The 15965-nt window shown below is 36.8% G+C and overlaps 2 protein-coding genes across 2 annotated transcripts; one reads left to right on the top strand and one right to left on the bottom strand.

Annotated features, from left to right (window-relative positions):
* The first annotated feature begins 519 nt into the window (after positions 1–519).
* LOC133708356 (aldo-keto reductase family 4 member C10-like) lies at positions 520–5380 on the top strand. Its single transcript, XM_062133812.1, has 3 exons — positions 520–1634; positions 2603–2857; positions 4868–5380. The coding sequence occupies exons 1-3, from the start codon at positions 1068–1070 to the stop codon at positions 5132–5134; spliced, it is 1089 nt and encodes a 362-aa protein (XP_061989796.1). The 5' UTR covers positions 520–1067; the 3' UTR covers positions 5135–5380.
* A 2100-nt stretch (positions 5381–7480) lies between these two features.
* Positions 7481–11170, bottom strand: LOC133709786 (phytosulfokine receptor 1). The gene is made up of 2 exons (XM_062135655.1): positions 10999–11170; positions 7481–10870 (listed from the first exon to the last, which is right to left on the bottom strand). Exon 2 carries the CDS (start codon positions 10728–10730, stop codon positions 7668–7670), a length of 3063 nt encoding a protein of 1020 aa, XP_061991639.1. The 5' UTR covers positions 10731–10870; positions 10999–11170; the 3' UTR covers positions 7481–7667.
* Between the last annotated feature and the right edge of the window lie 4795 nt (positions 11171–15965).

Here is a 15965-nt window from a genome sequence, read left to right as displayed (position 1 = left end):
AGATATACTTGTGTAATTGAAAAGTACCCAACTTTTTTTTTTTGTTTCTCTTTTCTGTGAAAGGTCAAAGCATTCATTGCTTGAAGCCTTGAAGGCACATGGAGTGTGTAATGAGTCGAAAGTCTGTACCTTCTGCATCACTTGTGTACTTGTCCCAAAACTGAAGGGTGTGATCATCTTTTACCGTTACGGCAATAATTGCCAAAAGCCTTGATGTTCGTTACAACTTTACATAAAGAGAGTTGTAAAATTAAAGGGAATATATATGTATCCCTATATGTATCTATTAGAAGGAAGGAGTAGTATTGAAGTCATAATTGGTGCAATACATTTTAGGGATCATGAATCGTCAATGCGTGTCGTTGTATGTTGGGTGGGTGGTGGGTGGATTTAGACGACCCTTCTAAGTTAGGTGCGTAAACCTTGAATTTAATATCCCCTAAAAACCCATCTCTGTCTTCCTCTAAACTTTTTTCCATGTCTAAACGTCTAGTAGAAAAGGACAAGTATTTTTTGATAAGTTTAATAGACAGGGAGCACTATTTGTCATTTGCATTCTTCTTTGAGAAAGGGATTGATATTACAGCTAAGCCTTTTGTTTTGTATTTTGGGGGCTCTGGTTCTTTCTTTCTCACTTCTGTTTGCTGCCGTTGTTGACCATGACCCTCGGTTATGTTATACTTAATCAGACACAGCGTTGATACGATTCTATTGGTTTTTGATTGTTTATAGGATTGGCTTTGTTTTATTGCTTGTCAAGGTGAGAGAGAGCTCATTGAGTCATTTTGACAAACAGAAGGTGCAGTTTTTGTTGTCAAAGTTTGTGGCTTTTTGGCCTGGAAGTGCTGCTTTTGATTTTCTAGGAGTTGGGTTTCTCAGCTTTTTGTATTTGGTGAATTGGGTCTGTGTTTTATTTTTTATACTTGTCCCCATTTTTGAGATTTTGGGTTTATATAATTTGCTTGGTGCTCATAGACCAGAATTGGGTTTGTGTTATATTGTGCCCTGTTGATTTTGGGTTTCTGGGTTGTTTAGAATCTATCTGTGTGGTTTATAAGCTTGAGGGAATGAAAGGAAAGGTAGGATTACCAGGGAATTACTTTGTGTTGAACACAGGAGATAAAATTCCAGCCATTGGACTTGGGACATGGCAGAGTGGTGGAGACCTTTGTGTTCAAGCTGTGAAAACAGCATTATCAGTAGGTTACCGACACATAGATTGTGCACATCTTTATGGTAATGAGGTTGAAGTTGGTGAGGCATTAGCTGAAGCATTTAAGGGTTCACTGAAGAGGGAAGATGTTTTCTTGACTTCTAAGCTCTACTGCACAATGAATTCTCTCAATAAAATTGAGAATTATGTTAGAGTTTCTCTGAAGAACCTCGGCGTTTCGTATTTGGATCTGTATTTGATGCATTGGCCTGACAGCTCTGCGTTTGGTGATGCTACTGATCCTCCTTCGAAATCCGGGAGTGAGTATAGGCAGTTCTTGAATCGGCTGAAGAAAGCATGGAAAGCTATGGAAGGACTGGTTGAGTTGGGTCTGGTTAGAGCTATTGGGGTCAGCAATTTCAGTGTTGAGCAGATGAAACAATTGCTTAAATTTGCAAAAATTGTACCCGCAGTCAATCAGGTTGGTTTTTATCTATTCGACAGTTTACCATCATTGCATTAATTCTCTTCTATCAAGTAGGCATTCAAGTCCTTTCTTAAATCATATATCCATGATAGTTGAATGGTGCAATGAATTCTCATGTTGTTTTTTTGTCCTTTCCCTTCTTATTTAATTTCATGTCTCCAATACTAAATCTGTAGATTCATGGCTTGATTAGTTGATTTTTAAGTGAGCAGTTTATTTACAATCTATCTTACCTTAAAGCATCTCCTGCCATTTTTGATGCATTCGGATGTATGTATTGGACTATGGGATTAAATCTATTGTGCAGAAACCTGTTGAGATACAAGAACATTTCATATACATTACTTGGTATGGAAACAGCCGATTTATCTCCTGCTTTGGTTGTTACCTGTATGCCTATGCAGTGTGAAATATAGAAACTCATCCAATTGGATCATATAGATCCTACAATCACATGAGTTCTGTTTCATCTATAAATTAGACTACCAGCACATTTCTGGCTCTAAAACAGCCTACCACACCACAGTTCCTATCTCTGAAGTCTGAACTGAAAGACTTGATTTCTCTCCTTCATAAACGTTTGCTATTATATCTCCAAAAATAGTCAAATATAGTTAGAGACTCATACGGTAGAACCAATACCCCTTACAAATTATTTTCTGACTTAATTTCCACATTGTTAAGCAAAATATATGAAAATTTCTGTATCCATATTATCCACCTCTCTTCTGTCATGAACTCATGATGAGTTGATGACTTTCATCTTTGCTAGATATATTTTCATTCTCTAATTATCATCATCTCAATGCGTTTGTGAGGATCCAGATTTCCATGGACAGAATTTGTGGCTGTTATTTTGTTTCTACTATTTACCTTCTTTAAGACTGAGTTCCCTCCTTGTGATTACTGAATGCCTTCAAGTCCTCTTTAAGTCGTTAACTGATTAGTGATTGAATTTTTAGGTGGAGTTGCACCCTTTTTGGAGGCAAGATGAACTTGTAAAGTTATGTCAATTGAAAGGTATTCATGTATCAGCTCACACACCCTTAGGAGTCCCAGCTTCAAATCCTGGACCATCTGATAGCAGTTCAGGTGGGGAAGATGAGCCTGGAACTCCTCGCATATCATTCAGAAGGTCAAGGTCTGTGCATGGGCCTATGCTGAAATTGTCAACTGTTGAACAAATAGCAGATAGACACAGAAAAACACCTGAGCAGGTACTTTAGATTCACTGATCTATTTCTCTTTCTTAGAATATAGCATCTCATTTTATCTATTTCCATAGCAGATACTATACCAATTTTATGTTTTATCTTATCCAAGTTTTGATTCCTGAAATTGAAGAATCATTCATAATGTCCATAATATGGATATCCTGTAATTACAACACCAAGCTCAACATAGGCTATAAATTGCCTAAAATCTGAAGTTTGCACCAGCATCCTAAACCTTTTCTCCGCAGTCCACTTCCACAACTAATATCAAGGGTTCAATACACTGTAAAAATATGATTAATTCACCTAGTTTTCATCAAAGCATGCACAAAAGCATGAGGCAGCATAAAAAGCGTGATTTTTTAGGGCGTTGATTCTCCATCTGGCATGAATGTAATATTCAGTGATACAAATAAGTGTTCCCACTTACTGGAATGGCTGAAGATATTTTTAAGCAATTGTCTTCTTCAAGAAGGCTTTCATAAGATTTTCAGCCTCCAATTATGTAACAAGTCCTTGTCATTATATAGGTTTTTTTTTCTTTTTTTCTTTTTTTTTCCTGGAGAACTTTGTTTCACAGAACTATCAGCCAAGTTGCGGGTGTATTTGGATGTGCTATGGATACTTGGAGGTGGCAAAGCTTTTACATTTGGCAATTTATCATCTAGAATGAAGCCTTTGAACTTTGAAAAAGTGAATATTTATGATCTTGGATAACTTTCACCAAAGATGAGATGATCCCTGCAGTTTCTTACTGATCCTGAAACCGTTGCCAACATTTGGAGACAAAGGGAGTGTCCTTAAATCTGTTTAGATGTCTGTACTACACTTCTTCCCTGTCTAATGGCAAACCCTGTTTTTAAAATCATAGAGGACCATAGTCTTATAGGACTGTGCAGAGGAGACCCAAACTATTAATGCAGGATGTTCATATTGACATTGTTAATTTGGTATATACAGTTGTAGTGTGATGGAGAAGCGCTTTTAACAGTTGGAGTTGCTACTTTTGAGGAAAAAGGAAAAGAATGAGGAGATTAAAATGCTAAAGCAGTATCTCTTTAACTTGATCAGATTAAATTGGAACATTTTTAGGCTACTGACATTCCTTATGTTAGGACTGAGGCCCAGTTGGAGGTTGGTAGCTATTAGGCAGTGTGGCTAGTTCAAACAACTAAAGTTCTAGAGTAGGGCCCTACAAGATAATTGGTAATCTGTGTAGAGATTAATTGGTTATACTTTTGGCCATAATTTATAAACTGTGAATGGTTTATTATATAAAGCGTGGATCTTCCAGATTTTAATTTAGGTAATCTGCTTGGTATGAGTAATATTAGTTTAGGAATTATGAATAAATGAAGAATCACTCTCCAAACCCCAAGCTTCCTTTCCACCTAAGCTACTGTACTTAGTTATTAGAAGCAGATGCTAGTATTGAATTAGAAGTATTGATGTTATTGCTGAATAATGATGGTGTTATCAGTAAGTACTAGCATGTTTGTTAGATGTAAATGACTGGTACATCATGATAATCATGAAGTTAATAACTTGCATAAAGCTTGATTTGGTTAATCCTATTCCTATTTGGTCTGTTAATGCTATTGTTTTGCTTTCTTTAAGAGTAGTAAAACTTTGAAGGTCTTTACAGCATGTCTTAACTATTGAGCTTTCCTTGGCATGATTTGACTGGGGTCTGTACTTGTCAATTTCTACTTCTCAATGTTTTGGAGTTGAATTTTTTCTGTTTTACTTTTCATCTTTCATTTCTGTAAGCATGGTAATGTTAGAAATGGAAAACAATGCCTTCTTCACCTTGTATTTCTTAGCCAATAATCTACAAATATCAAAACTAGCACTCGGTTTTGGTTGCCAAGAGAATAAAACTCCATAATGAACTAAATTTGTGGATGATTCTGTTGTTAATTAAGACTAGTTTAGTGAGGTGGGGGGATGAATTACATAATCATATATCGTTATGCCTCATATTTTAGACCCAATGATTAATATTTGTTTCAGGTAATTTTGCGTTGGGGGCTGCAAAGAGGAACCAGCGTCCTACCATGTAGCTTGAAGCCAGATAGGATAAGAAAAAACATTGACATCTTCAGTTGGTCTCTGACAGACGATGAGTGGAATCGGTTGAATCACATTGAACCACAGGTATGCTTATTTGGAAACAGCCCTTTGAATACTCTTTCAGAGAGTGGCTTTGTGTCTGAAAGTGGATGTGGTCCTCTTCAAGCTGTGCATGAGATGGAAGATGACATGGAATCCAATGCCTGATATATTCAATCATATCTTCAGATAATGTGGATGCCATTTTTGTTCAAACAAGTGATGATCTTTTGATATGATGTGTATGCCAATTGTTTTGCAAGATTTGCAGTTTGTGGATGGTGATTAGAATGTCAAAACAGTCATTATTAATTGAAGTGGCAAATATTTCTGTTTTCAACAAACATGCTCCACTTCCTCTAATAGGTGTATTGATGAAACATTTGCAAAAAATCAAAGTGATTTTTGCCTCTATTTCTTTTCTTTTCCTTTTTATGTTTATTCATGCTTTTAGTAATTAGGCTTCGGTTTTAAAAAAAAATCAGTTTTTGTTTAAAATTTTAGATTTTATTATGTTTGGTAAATAGATAAAAAGCCGTTTTAATTGAAAATTATAGCTCACTGACAGCAGAATTTAGAAGCAGTCTAAAAGTTGCTTTTAGAAGCTGTTGTGGATCAAAACACGCTCTAAAGTTGTTTTATGTACTGACAGCATTTTTAAAAATATTATTTACTAAACACGAAACTGTTTTAATTCACAGCTCTGATTATTCTCACAACACAGCAGCAGCAGTTTTTTTAAAAAAAAATCACAGCAATCTCAAACTAGCCCCAAGTCACGCAGCGGATGTAGTGAAAATTAATGCAAAGGATCAGATCATCAAAGCTTCTTGAGTCGTCCCCAAGTGGGATGTCGTTTTGTGGTTTTCTTTTTCTTTCTGTTTTCGGCCAAGTATTTTTGTGGTTATATGCAGACTACAGCCATGGATATGGTTGATTGCTGTAACATTAACTTGCTTCACGATACACTTGCAAGCTTATTGAGCACTTATTTGGTGTTTGGGAGTGCTTCATATGAAGCATTTTCTCGGAAATTCCAGATGCTTTCCATATGAAGCATTTGGAAGTCGTACTATAACACGATTTGCGAAGACTAAACAGAAGCAGTTTTCATTATCCGAAAGCACTTTAAGCATTTCTAGAGACACTGCAAACCAACAGGTCCATAGTCTTGTGTGGAGTGGATGTTATAAGAAGCCAAAGTAGCTTTGGTTTGGTTTTCATCGCCCTTCAATCTCCTCAATAACATTTGGGTCGACGATAATGGGAACTGAATGACAATTTCATACCAGCAAAAGCATTAAAGCAGTATATAGACTCTCAACTTGCAGGGCCACACCTTTACCGACCAATAATTTATAGAGGAAGGCACTTTTATTAATGAATTTTTCGTCTTCACATAAAATATTAAAAAAGATACACCAATGTCATTTGTCAGTGAATATTTCGTCCCTAAAAGTCCCCCAAAAAATGAAACTAAGAATATCTTTCCGGAGGAACTGTTCGTCATAAAAAACAATCCTGAGGAACATATTTTATTTTTTAGATATCCGTCAGTACATGCATTATTCGCCACGTGGGTATTGTACATTTAAAGAGCAGGGGCATTTTTAGAAAAGAAGAAAAAATTTCTTTGTTCTGATTGGGTGGCCCTAAAGCCACGTGGTGGGGAAACCCCCACCTAAGAATTTCTCTTCGCCTCTGTCAGTCTCACAAAATTGAGTTGCCGCCTGTCCAAGTGTGACCTGTGCTTCATTTTTCAACTGCTACAGCTACACGAACAGTCGAACACAGACACAGACACAGACTTCTCGAAATTTCGCTTATAAAATAAAACTAAAACTAAAGTGTTTTCTCTTCTTCCCCAATTCCCGTGCCTTCTTTTGTTTGATTTTCTCAACTTGATTCCAGAATTCCACAAGTCTAACCATTGCAACTTGTACCAAAGTTGAAATTCAATCTCAGAAGGAGCGAGGCAACAAAATATAGTCAAACTAAAAATTAATATTGCATTAAATTTAAAATGAAATGCACATCTAAATTAACCGTTCTTTCTGACTAAAAATTAATGTCAGAGAAATAGACTTCACTATTTAGTGGGTGTAGTGGACTTTTTTAACAGATTGATGTTGGCTGTTAGCTGTTGGCTATGAAACTATGATAGGGAAAAATGCACCAAGTCCACCACATGCAGGTCATTTTCATTTGGTTGTATTTACTACTTGAATCTCCACCAAGCACGATCCACCAACAAACTTCAACGGTAGACTATCCTGAAGATGGTTGAACCCTAAAGCCAAGATGACAGGATATAAAAAGTAGTGGAACTCTAACAAATTCATGAAAAAAAAAAATCTGACCATTGACAATCGAAGATATAGAAGAAGTAGAAAGATTTAAGGAAATACACCAATATCCAACCTTGTACATTAGAAATTATAGCAGACAATTTTCCACATACAAAGGGACTACTATTTCCAACATGCATACCATTCCATGAACCAACACAAAAGATTCAGAATTCGGAAATACTGTGTTCTCTTTTATATATACGCAATTGTGTGGATACATATTTACAGCAAAACCAACTTTGAGAGTGCAAAAATTGCATTATAGATATAGAAATTGAACTTCTTTTAGAAGTAGTAACATCTCTAGCTGTACAATCAGGGTTTCCCTGGTTTATCTACAAAAAGACAAGCTAGATTTTGATGTTGATATTATCGAGCCAAGAAACTAGCTGCTGAGTTGAAGGTCTCACCTTAGGGCATCCGCTTAAGCAAAGCAATGCAATCTCAAAAACACACAAAAGCTCCTGATCTCTCTGCTTGTCATAAATGACTGGATCAAACACTTCAGTTTCCCTCCTCTCCCTCTTCATCTGAAACACCCAAGAGATCAAATCCCGAGCTCCTTTTGGCTTGCACATATCCATAGGCCTTTTTCCAGTTAGAAGCTCCAAAAGAACAACCCCAAAACTGTACACATCACCCTTGTAAGTAGCAACAGAGGCTTGGCCATACTCGGGAGGAATGTAGCCCAATGTCCCAACAAGATCAGTTGTTACATGAGTATCATAGGGAAGCAGGAGCCTTGCAAGACCAAAATCAGCTAAGTGGGCTTTAAAATTCTCATCTAAAAGAATATTACTTGACTTTATATCCCGATGAACGATATGCGGCTCGCATGATTGATGCAAATAAGCAAGCCCTCTTGCCGCCCCTTGAGCAATTTGAAGCCTTGTATTCCAATCTAGACAGGATGCGCCGTCCAGCTTTTCATGTAACCAATAGTCGAGACTACTGTTCTCCATGTAAGAATATATCAAAAGCCTGTCACTTTTATATGTGCAATACCCTTGAAGATGGACAAGATTTGGATGCTGAGCTCTTGACAGTGCTTCAACTTCAGCACGGAATTCTCTATCCATCTGGCCACAGTCACCAGACAAGCGCTTGATTGCAACCTTCTTACCATCAGGGAGGGTGGCTCTGTAAACCAGACCAAAACCCCCACAGCCAATGATATTTGCCTGATCAAAATTGTTGGTAGATTGCAGAAGGTCGTCAAGAGAGAGTTCTTTATTGTTCTCCTTGTTATGGAAAAGAACCACTGATTTTGACCCAAGTTCTTCCAAATACTTCTCTTCCGCATCGTGCTCTTTTTCAGGATCAACTTCTCTTCGACTATGTGCTCGCATCACAATTATGAACATGAGAGCAAGAAGAATTGCCGTTCCAAACGCAGTTCCAACAGCTATGCCAATAATGCTTGCTACATTTTTTGATGATTTTCTGGTTTGAACGGGAGAAGTATTCACCTTTGATGGACATGGAGGAGCATGGTCACCACAAAGACTATTCCCTTCAAAGCTTGAATTTGGGAAGGTCCCAAATTGAACTCCTCTAGGAATCTCCCCCTCTAATTGATTGTATGCAACACTGAACTTGGACAAAAAACTGAGGCGAATCAGTGAACTGGGTATTATTCCTGAAAGCTTGTTATGAGACAAATCCAGAGTCTCTAAGCTGGTCATATTAGCAAGAGAACTTGGAATTGGTCCGGATAAATTGTTGCATTTTAAATCGAATACATGAAGGGATATCAGGTTCCCAAACTCTGGCCAGATCTGTCCACTCAAATTATTGTTGCCAAGTGCCAGCGTCGGTGGAAAGCTCCAGACTTGATTGTACTGCAATCCCCTTGCACTTACATTCTTTTTCTGGAAAAGAGGAAAATCAGGGGAAGGTTCCTGAACCTTGGAACCATTCCAATAAATGAGGCTCTGTAGTCCAGTTAAGCTTCTCGGGATATCCCCAGTAAAAGAATTGTTTGATATGTCCAAGTAGAAGAGATTAGTAAAATTGCCAAACCAAGCTGGAACTGTACCTTCCAAGCGGTTCCAGGATATATCCAATAACTGCAATCTGCTGCTCTTACTCAACCACTGGGGTATTGAACCTTTGAGCCTACTGTTTGCAATAATGAAAACCTTCAACTTTGCAAAATGAATTGTTGGATCAGCAGGCAATTCTTCATCATAGAAGTTCATGGTGAGAACCAAAGTAGTTAGATCCTGACACTGCTGTAAAATTTGAAGGGCAGATGATAGATTAGAATGGCTGGCGTTTGAAAGTGAGAGGTAATTGAGAGTATGAAAATCCTTGAAGCTGTCAGGTATTGGGCCATTCAAGTTGTTCCGGGCAAGATTTATATTATTCAAATGTGGACAAGAGGGAAGATTGGATGGAATAACCCCAGCAAACTGGTTTGAACCTAGATCAAGAGAGGCCAGACTTGTCATTGCTGAACAATTTAGATCAATTGGACCCTCCAATGAATTGTTTCTCACATTAAGCAAAGAGATATTTGGGGAACTTGACAAGGAAGGAGGTATCCGACCACTGAAATTATTGGAATGAGCAACAAAATACTGTAATCTTCCAAGGCTGTGGAAAACATCCGGAATAGTCCCTGAAAACCAATTCGTTGAGATATCCAAACGATTAAGGTTAATCAGGTTACCAACTTCTTTGCTCAGCGGCCCAGTAAGCTTGTTATCTTGAATAGTCAATCTGGTCAGATTTTGCAGCTGATATATACCCTCAGGTACACCACCAGAGAGATTATTCGTGAGGAGACAGAGGTCCTCCAAGGAACTACAATTTCCAAGACTTGGTGGTAGAGTACCAGACAAGTAGTTCACAGCCAACTTCAGTACCTGAAGCCTAGTAGAACTTGCACAGATGCTTTGTGGAATAGAACCATTCAAGAAGTTTTGAGAGATATCAAGGAACAGAAGTGAAGGTAAATTAATATCAACTGGAATGGGGCCAGAAAAGTCATTAGAACTCAAGTCTAAGGACTCTAAATTTGGCAATTGGAACAGTGAGGCAGGAAGTGAGTTTTTAAGGAAGTTGTGAGAAAGATTGAGGGCTCTAAGTTGTTCCAAATTTCCCAAAGATTCAGAGAGATTCCCAATTAGTTTTTTACTCGAAACATCCAACCCAACCACTCTATAAGTATCAACAGAATCATTCAATCCAAGAGAGGATGAAGAGTTGCAAGTAATACCTGCCCATTGACAGCAATCATCAGAGAAATTCTTGCCCCAACTACCAATGACACTTTTCAGACCACCCATGAACTCCTCCAGTGCATTCAAATCATTCAGATTGCAGGTCAGGTTCTGAGAGCTCAAAATCTGAGCTTGGAAGCAAAACCCAATAACAAAGATGACCACCCAGACATCTTGAACACCCATATTTGCACAAACACACCCAAAAGCCTTCAACTTTGAAGAGAAATCAAGAATGTACAGTCAAGTAGCACCACTAAAAACCTTGCCAAGAACTGTGATTTCTGAACTGTGCTTTGCTGCTTCAATCATTATTAGCTCAGAAACTGAACCACAAACAACAACAAAAGACAAAACCCAAATCAAAAACAAGCATAACCAAAATAATGGGTTTTGTTGCAAGCACAAAACAAACAAAAAACAGTAACAGAAAAGATAAGCATGAACAACAGACCTGCAAGAAATCGAAAATGGCAAAAGCTTCAGTCTTTGACTTGGAACAGGGCTTTTTTTCTGGTATGAATCCGATGAACGAAGTAGGAAGGAAGGTATGGATGGATTAGTGAAACTAAAGTGCTTCGCTTTTTCTCTTATTAGTGAATTTCTTTTTCAATGTCGGGCTGCGAAGCTATATCTATATTTGTCTGTATTTTTATGTGAAAGTGGTGACCGGGAAACTGTAGGTGGTGACCGGCAGAGCCGGTGGGAGTTGTAATGAAGAATGAGGTTGAGCCGGGTGGCGGCACGTGCACCCAGAGGGTTGCGTTTATGACATTTGTAGGTTGAGGCCTGATTCACCGTTTTTCGGAGCATGTGATGTGTTAGAATATTTTAGTCATTTTAGTCGATGAATAAGTAAAATTATTTACTAATAAATCAAAAAATCATATGTTATGTAACTTCCAATCAATGGTTTCTTTCTTAAAATTTAATTTCTACTTGACCCCGTAATTTGGTGGATATGGGATAGCCCTGGCAAAACACTGTGTTCGTGTCATATTAAATTCATTTTGTATATTTATCATGGAATACGAAAAAAAAATCGTTAAGCCAACGTGTGGAGTATGCTAAAACCAAAATCAAACTATTAAATTGAGAAAGAGGTACTTTTTTCTTTTTTGAAAGTTGAGAGTTGCGGTTATTGTCATGAAAATTGAGAAAGAGGTTACGATGAATTAGAGGAAGGCATTAGAGTTTCCAATGTATATTAGACAAAGAAATTCAAAATTTTCAAGAATACCTTATATTAATTATTATTATTATTATATTAATGGATTAACACTAAACTGAACCGTTAAAATTCGTGTTTTTATCGTGGTGATCCTATATGAAACCAAACCAATAAATCTTAAACCAAATTCTTATCATTTCATTCGTGTTTGTATCTTGTTATTGCATTGTGTGCAATTTTGCCAGTACTAATGTGGGGTGCCCTAACATTCACATTCTCCTTGAAAATTTTCTCTTTTATTTTAAAAAATAAAATTTCATTTGATAAACTTTACTAAGAAAAACGCTAGCTTCAACATGATAGTAAAAATATAGCAAACTAAAGCTAGTAACATAAACCGCACCAACAACTACCAATCACCAACTTCAAATTTGACACAACCTTAAACCCTGAAAGAACTTATAACTAAATCATGACTGTAGCCACGTACTAAAGTAGCGTGTGACCTAAAAGTTATTGCAACTCAGAGTAATAACAATTGGCCTCAAATTGATGAAGTTTATTCATATAAATACCATGTCGTGGTTGCGTACGTCAGATCAACTTATCTCTTAAACTAGGGTTCTTACGAAATCAGCAAAAAAAAAAAAAAAACAACACCCTCTTCGAGAGGGAGTATGGGAAGCAAAGTCAGAGCCAGAGACTATATATGGAAAATGAAATTGAAAATTGATAAACGCAGATATATAATACCGTTGAAGTAATGGTCAAATTCATCATATATGCACTTTGACATTTGAACAAATCGACATCAAGTGGGAAAATATTGAAAAAAATCATCCTATATTCCTATGCGTGACTACTTAAAATTTTAATGTTATAATACCTGTTGTGTTAGATGAGACTGAGATCGACCAGATCAACTTGACAGTTCTGGGATTCAGATTCAACTTACACAAGTGTACTATATATATCCCACTCTCTGAACTCAGCTCCATTTTTTCTTCTTTTTTCTTTTATTTGTTTGCTATAGATGGATCAATTTTACTACAATACTATTGTGCAAAAAATATTTAAGTTTGCACTTCAGAACCAACTAGTAGTATTTCCTCGAGAAAAAAAAAACGATTAGTACTATTAAAAGTTCCTTTCGATGTTTACAAATATTCTTCTTTCGGTCAAAGACTCTTGAATATATTCCAGCTATTCTAATAGTTAGGTGAAATTCTCAAACCATCTCTGATGTAATCCTCGCTCAAACAAATGAGACAAGTTAGAAAAACCTGCCTAATCAATTTGCCGTGTACAGACCACCATATCCGAGATTACAGACATTCAAGACTTGGCTCTGGTTTTCAAGATCAAATCTTTGTTTAACTCTTTTATTAATTTATGGTTCTTATTTTCTAAAACATCTTTATACTATGTTATGCTTTAGGGTTTAGGGGTCTGTATTATCAGAGTGATCGATATACAGAAATAGGGAATATACTAGTCAATAATTTCCATCATTATTCTGATTGTAACGTTCAACTAGGGTGATTGATATAAAAAACCGACCTTAAGCTTATACCATCATCAATCCGCCAATTCCGTGGACCGTGGTTAGTTGAATAAGTACAGAGATTCCTGAAATTTGGTTCTTGTGCCTTGTAGAGTATTCCACCGTTTTAAAAAAAAAATATATATATATATATATATTGTAATTAACTAATAATTAGTTAACTAACCAAATTCAAAAGGGATCTTTCGCCAACAAAAAAAAGATGCTGCAATGAGAGAGCAAGAAGCTTTCAGAAAAACGCGTTTCAACAAAGGAAACCTATAACTACATTACAGCACACTATTAAGGGGGAGTTTTGAGATATTTACTTGCTTGCTTGGCAAAAAACAAGAATAATATATGGTTCTGTAGTATGTACTAATTCAGATACCACAGCAGGAAAAAGAAAGCAGTCATTCCGATACATAAACCCTAAACTTAAAGGGTAGTGGGGAACCTTTAATTTGGGACTTGTGGTTTGATTTAGTAAATGACGCATGCCTTATTGCCTTTCTATCTTGTTTTGTAGTAAACAGCTAGAAATGGAATAGTCAAATAAGTATGTCTCGATTGGTAGCAAAAATAAAATATGTATGTCTCGATCTCAACTGTCCAATTCTGAATGGGAAGTCAACCGACGTCGGAACAGTCAAATATAAACGGCAGGTAGGCCCTCCCCAAATGTTTCATACAGTGGAGCCCAATCGATCTTGTGGGTCGCACACAAACAGAGTCTAACTTTAAATCTAATCTTATTAGTTATCAGAATAACACCGACACTAATTATTATCAAGGTTTCAAATTTCTTCGAAACTGCCAAAATTTCTGTAATTTTGAAGTACTGAAACAAAATTCGAATGTTATATCATTTCCGTCAAGAGTTTCCCGAAATTTTCTGAAATTTTCTGTACATTTCCGGGAAATTCTTAATTTCTGAAATATCTACACACACAAAATATATTTAAAAATTCACACCGAAATTTTGTCTGAAATTTCTGTGAAATTTGTATGTCACCGACAATGAATTTTTTACTTCATACTTTTATAGAAAAAATATGAAATATGAAATTTTTTTTTTGCAATTAAGTCTTAAAAAAATATAAAAAATGAAAAAATCCTAGCCCACCCGCTCTTAGATATGCCAGTGAGAATCAAACTCATGACATTTACAATGTTGGATTTATAATTTACCTTATAATTTATCAACAAATCACAGCTCACTGGCACAATTAAGTTGAATACAACAAAAAACATTTTTGCTTTCATCTGCTACAAAGTTGAATGCTTCAACCACAACATGATTTCCTTTTTGCTTCCTCTCAAATGTCATATGTTTCATACAATGAAACACCATATTGAGTAATTCCACAATATCCGATATATAGATTGCATGTGGGAAGAGATCAACAAACATACAATACCCAAGTGGTGAAGTATAGTACCAAAATCATTTCCATGTACTTGGGAGCAATATTGTATGATACTAAATCGAAGCAGTTCAAGCATCTAGATCGAACCACATCATAGTAGCTTTTATACTCATTTTGTTGTACTCGTTCATTTTCATTCACGGGGTTTTAATATTACGTCCACCCTAGGCCCCGCCCCGTTGTTATTTTCTAATTATTAGTGAAAAATGGGTGATGACCAAGCTTCTTACTGAACTCCAGTCATTAAAAAAAAAAATCATATTCACATTATCAATATATAGTACATTTAGAATTACACATAGACAAAAACACTAGTTTAGCAACCTACTACAGTACTAGTTCATTACTAGTGCATATTAAATATCATAATTCTATTATAAATGTATAATTTTAGAGATATTACATTGTAAATAGGTTTATTATTTTTTTTGAAAGGGGTTTGGAACCCAGCCTAACTGGGAGGCTCAGCCCCACGCCCGAATATTATTAATAATAGGAGAACCATTGTACAACGAGGGGGACATATAACCTTCACCTCGAGTAGTAGTAGTACAAGAATCCTCATAGAGTGCGTCCCAAATAATAACAGGAGCCTCCTCTAGCCAATACTCATCTAAATACGATAGACTAGCGAGGTGTGTCAATCTATGTGCAACACCATTCGCTTCACAATATATAGATTGTACCCTGGTTGAAAGAATAGAGCTCAGATAAGCCTTGTAATCCTCCACAATACAGCCAACTTCTGACAAGTCCTCCATATCTCCATTAACCACAGTAACAACCATAGCACAATCAGTTTCAATATCAATATTGATCATGCCTTGGTGAATAGCCAGGAGGAGACCAGCTCTCATCGCTTCAATTTCCATGTGTAAAGCAGATCGAGCAAAAGAAAAAGGGTGTGCAATAGCAGCTAAAAATGTACCATTTTCATCTCGAATAACTGCCCTAATTCCTCCCCGTCCACTATCTGCATGAAATGCCCTGTCAACATTCAATTTCAGTCTACCACTAGGTGGGTGCTGCCATTGAGTCATGGGACGCTTCTGCTTCAAAACTGTAACCTTGTGAACCTGTTGATAGTCGGAAAGAAGTTTAGATGCCCCACAGGCAGTATTCAAAGGGTTGAAGGTGCCACCCTTCCAAAGAACTCTGTTTCTTTCGGACCAAATTGCCCATAGTAACATAAGAAAGACGTCACGCTGTTGCTGGGGTAGTGTCTCAGCGACATCACGTACCCATGCAGCTAAATTGGAAGCAGGTAACGTCCTCGG

Source organism: Rosa rugosa, chromosome 5, assembly GCF_958449725.1.
Source record: "Rosa rugosa chromosome 5, drRosRugo1.1, whole genome shotgun sequence".
NCBI lineage: Eukaryota > Viridiplantae > Streptophyta > Magnoliopsida > Rosales > Rosaceae > Rosa > Rosa rugosa.
Note: the sequence above shows the minus strand (reverse complement) of the source record. Positions and strands in the feature narration are given on the sequence as shown.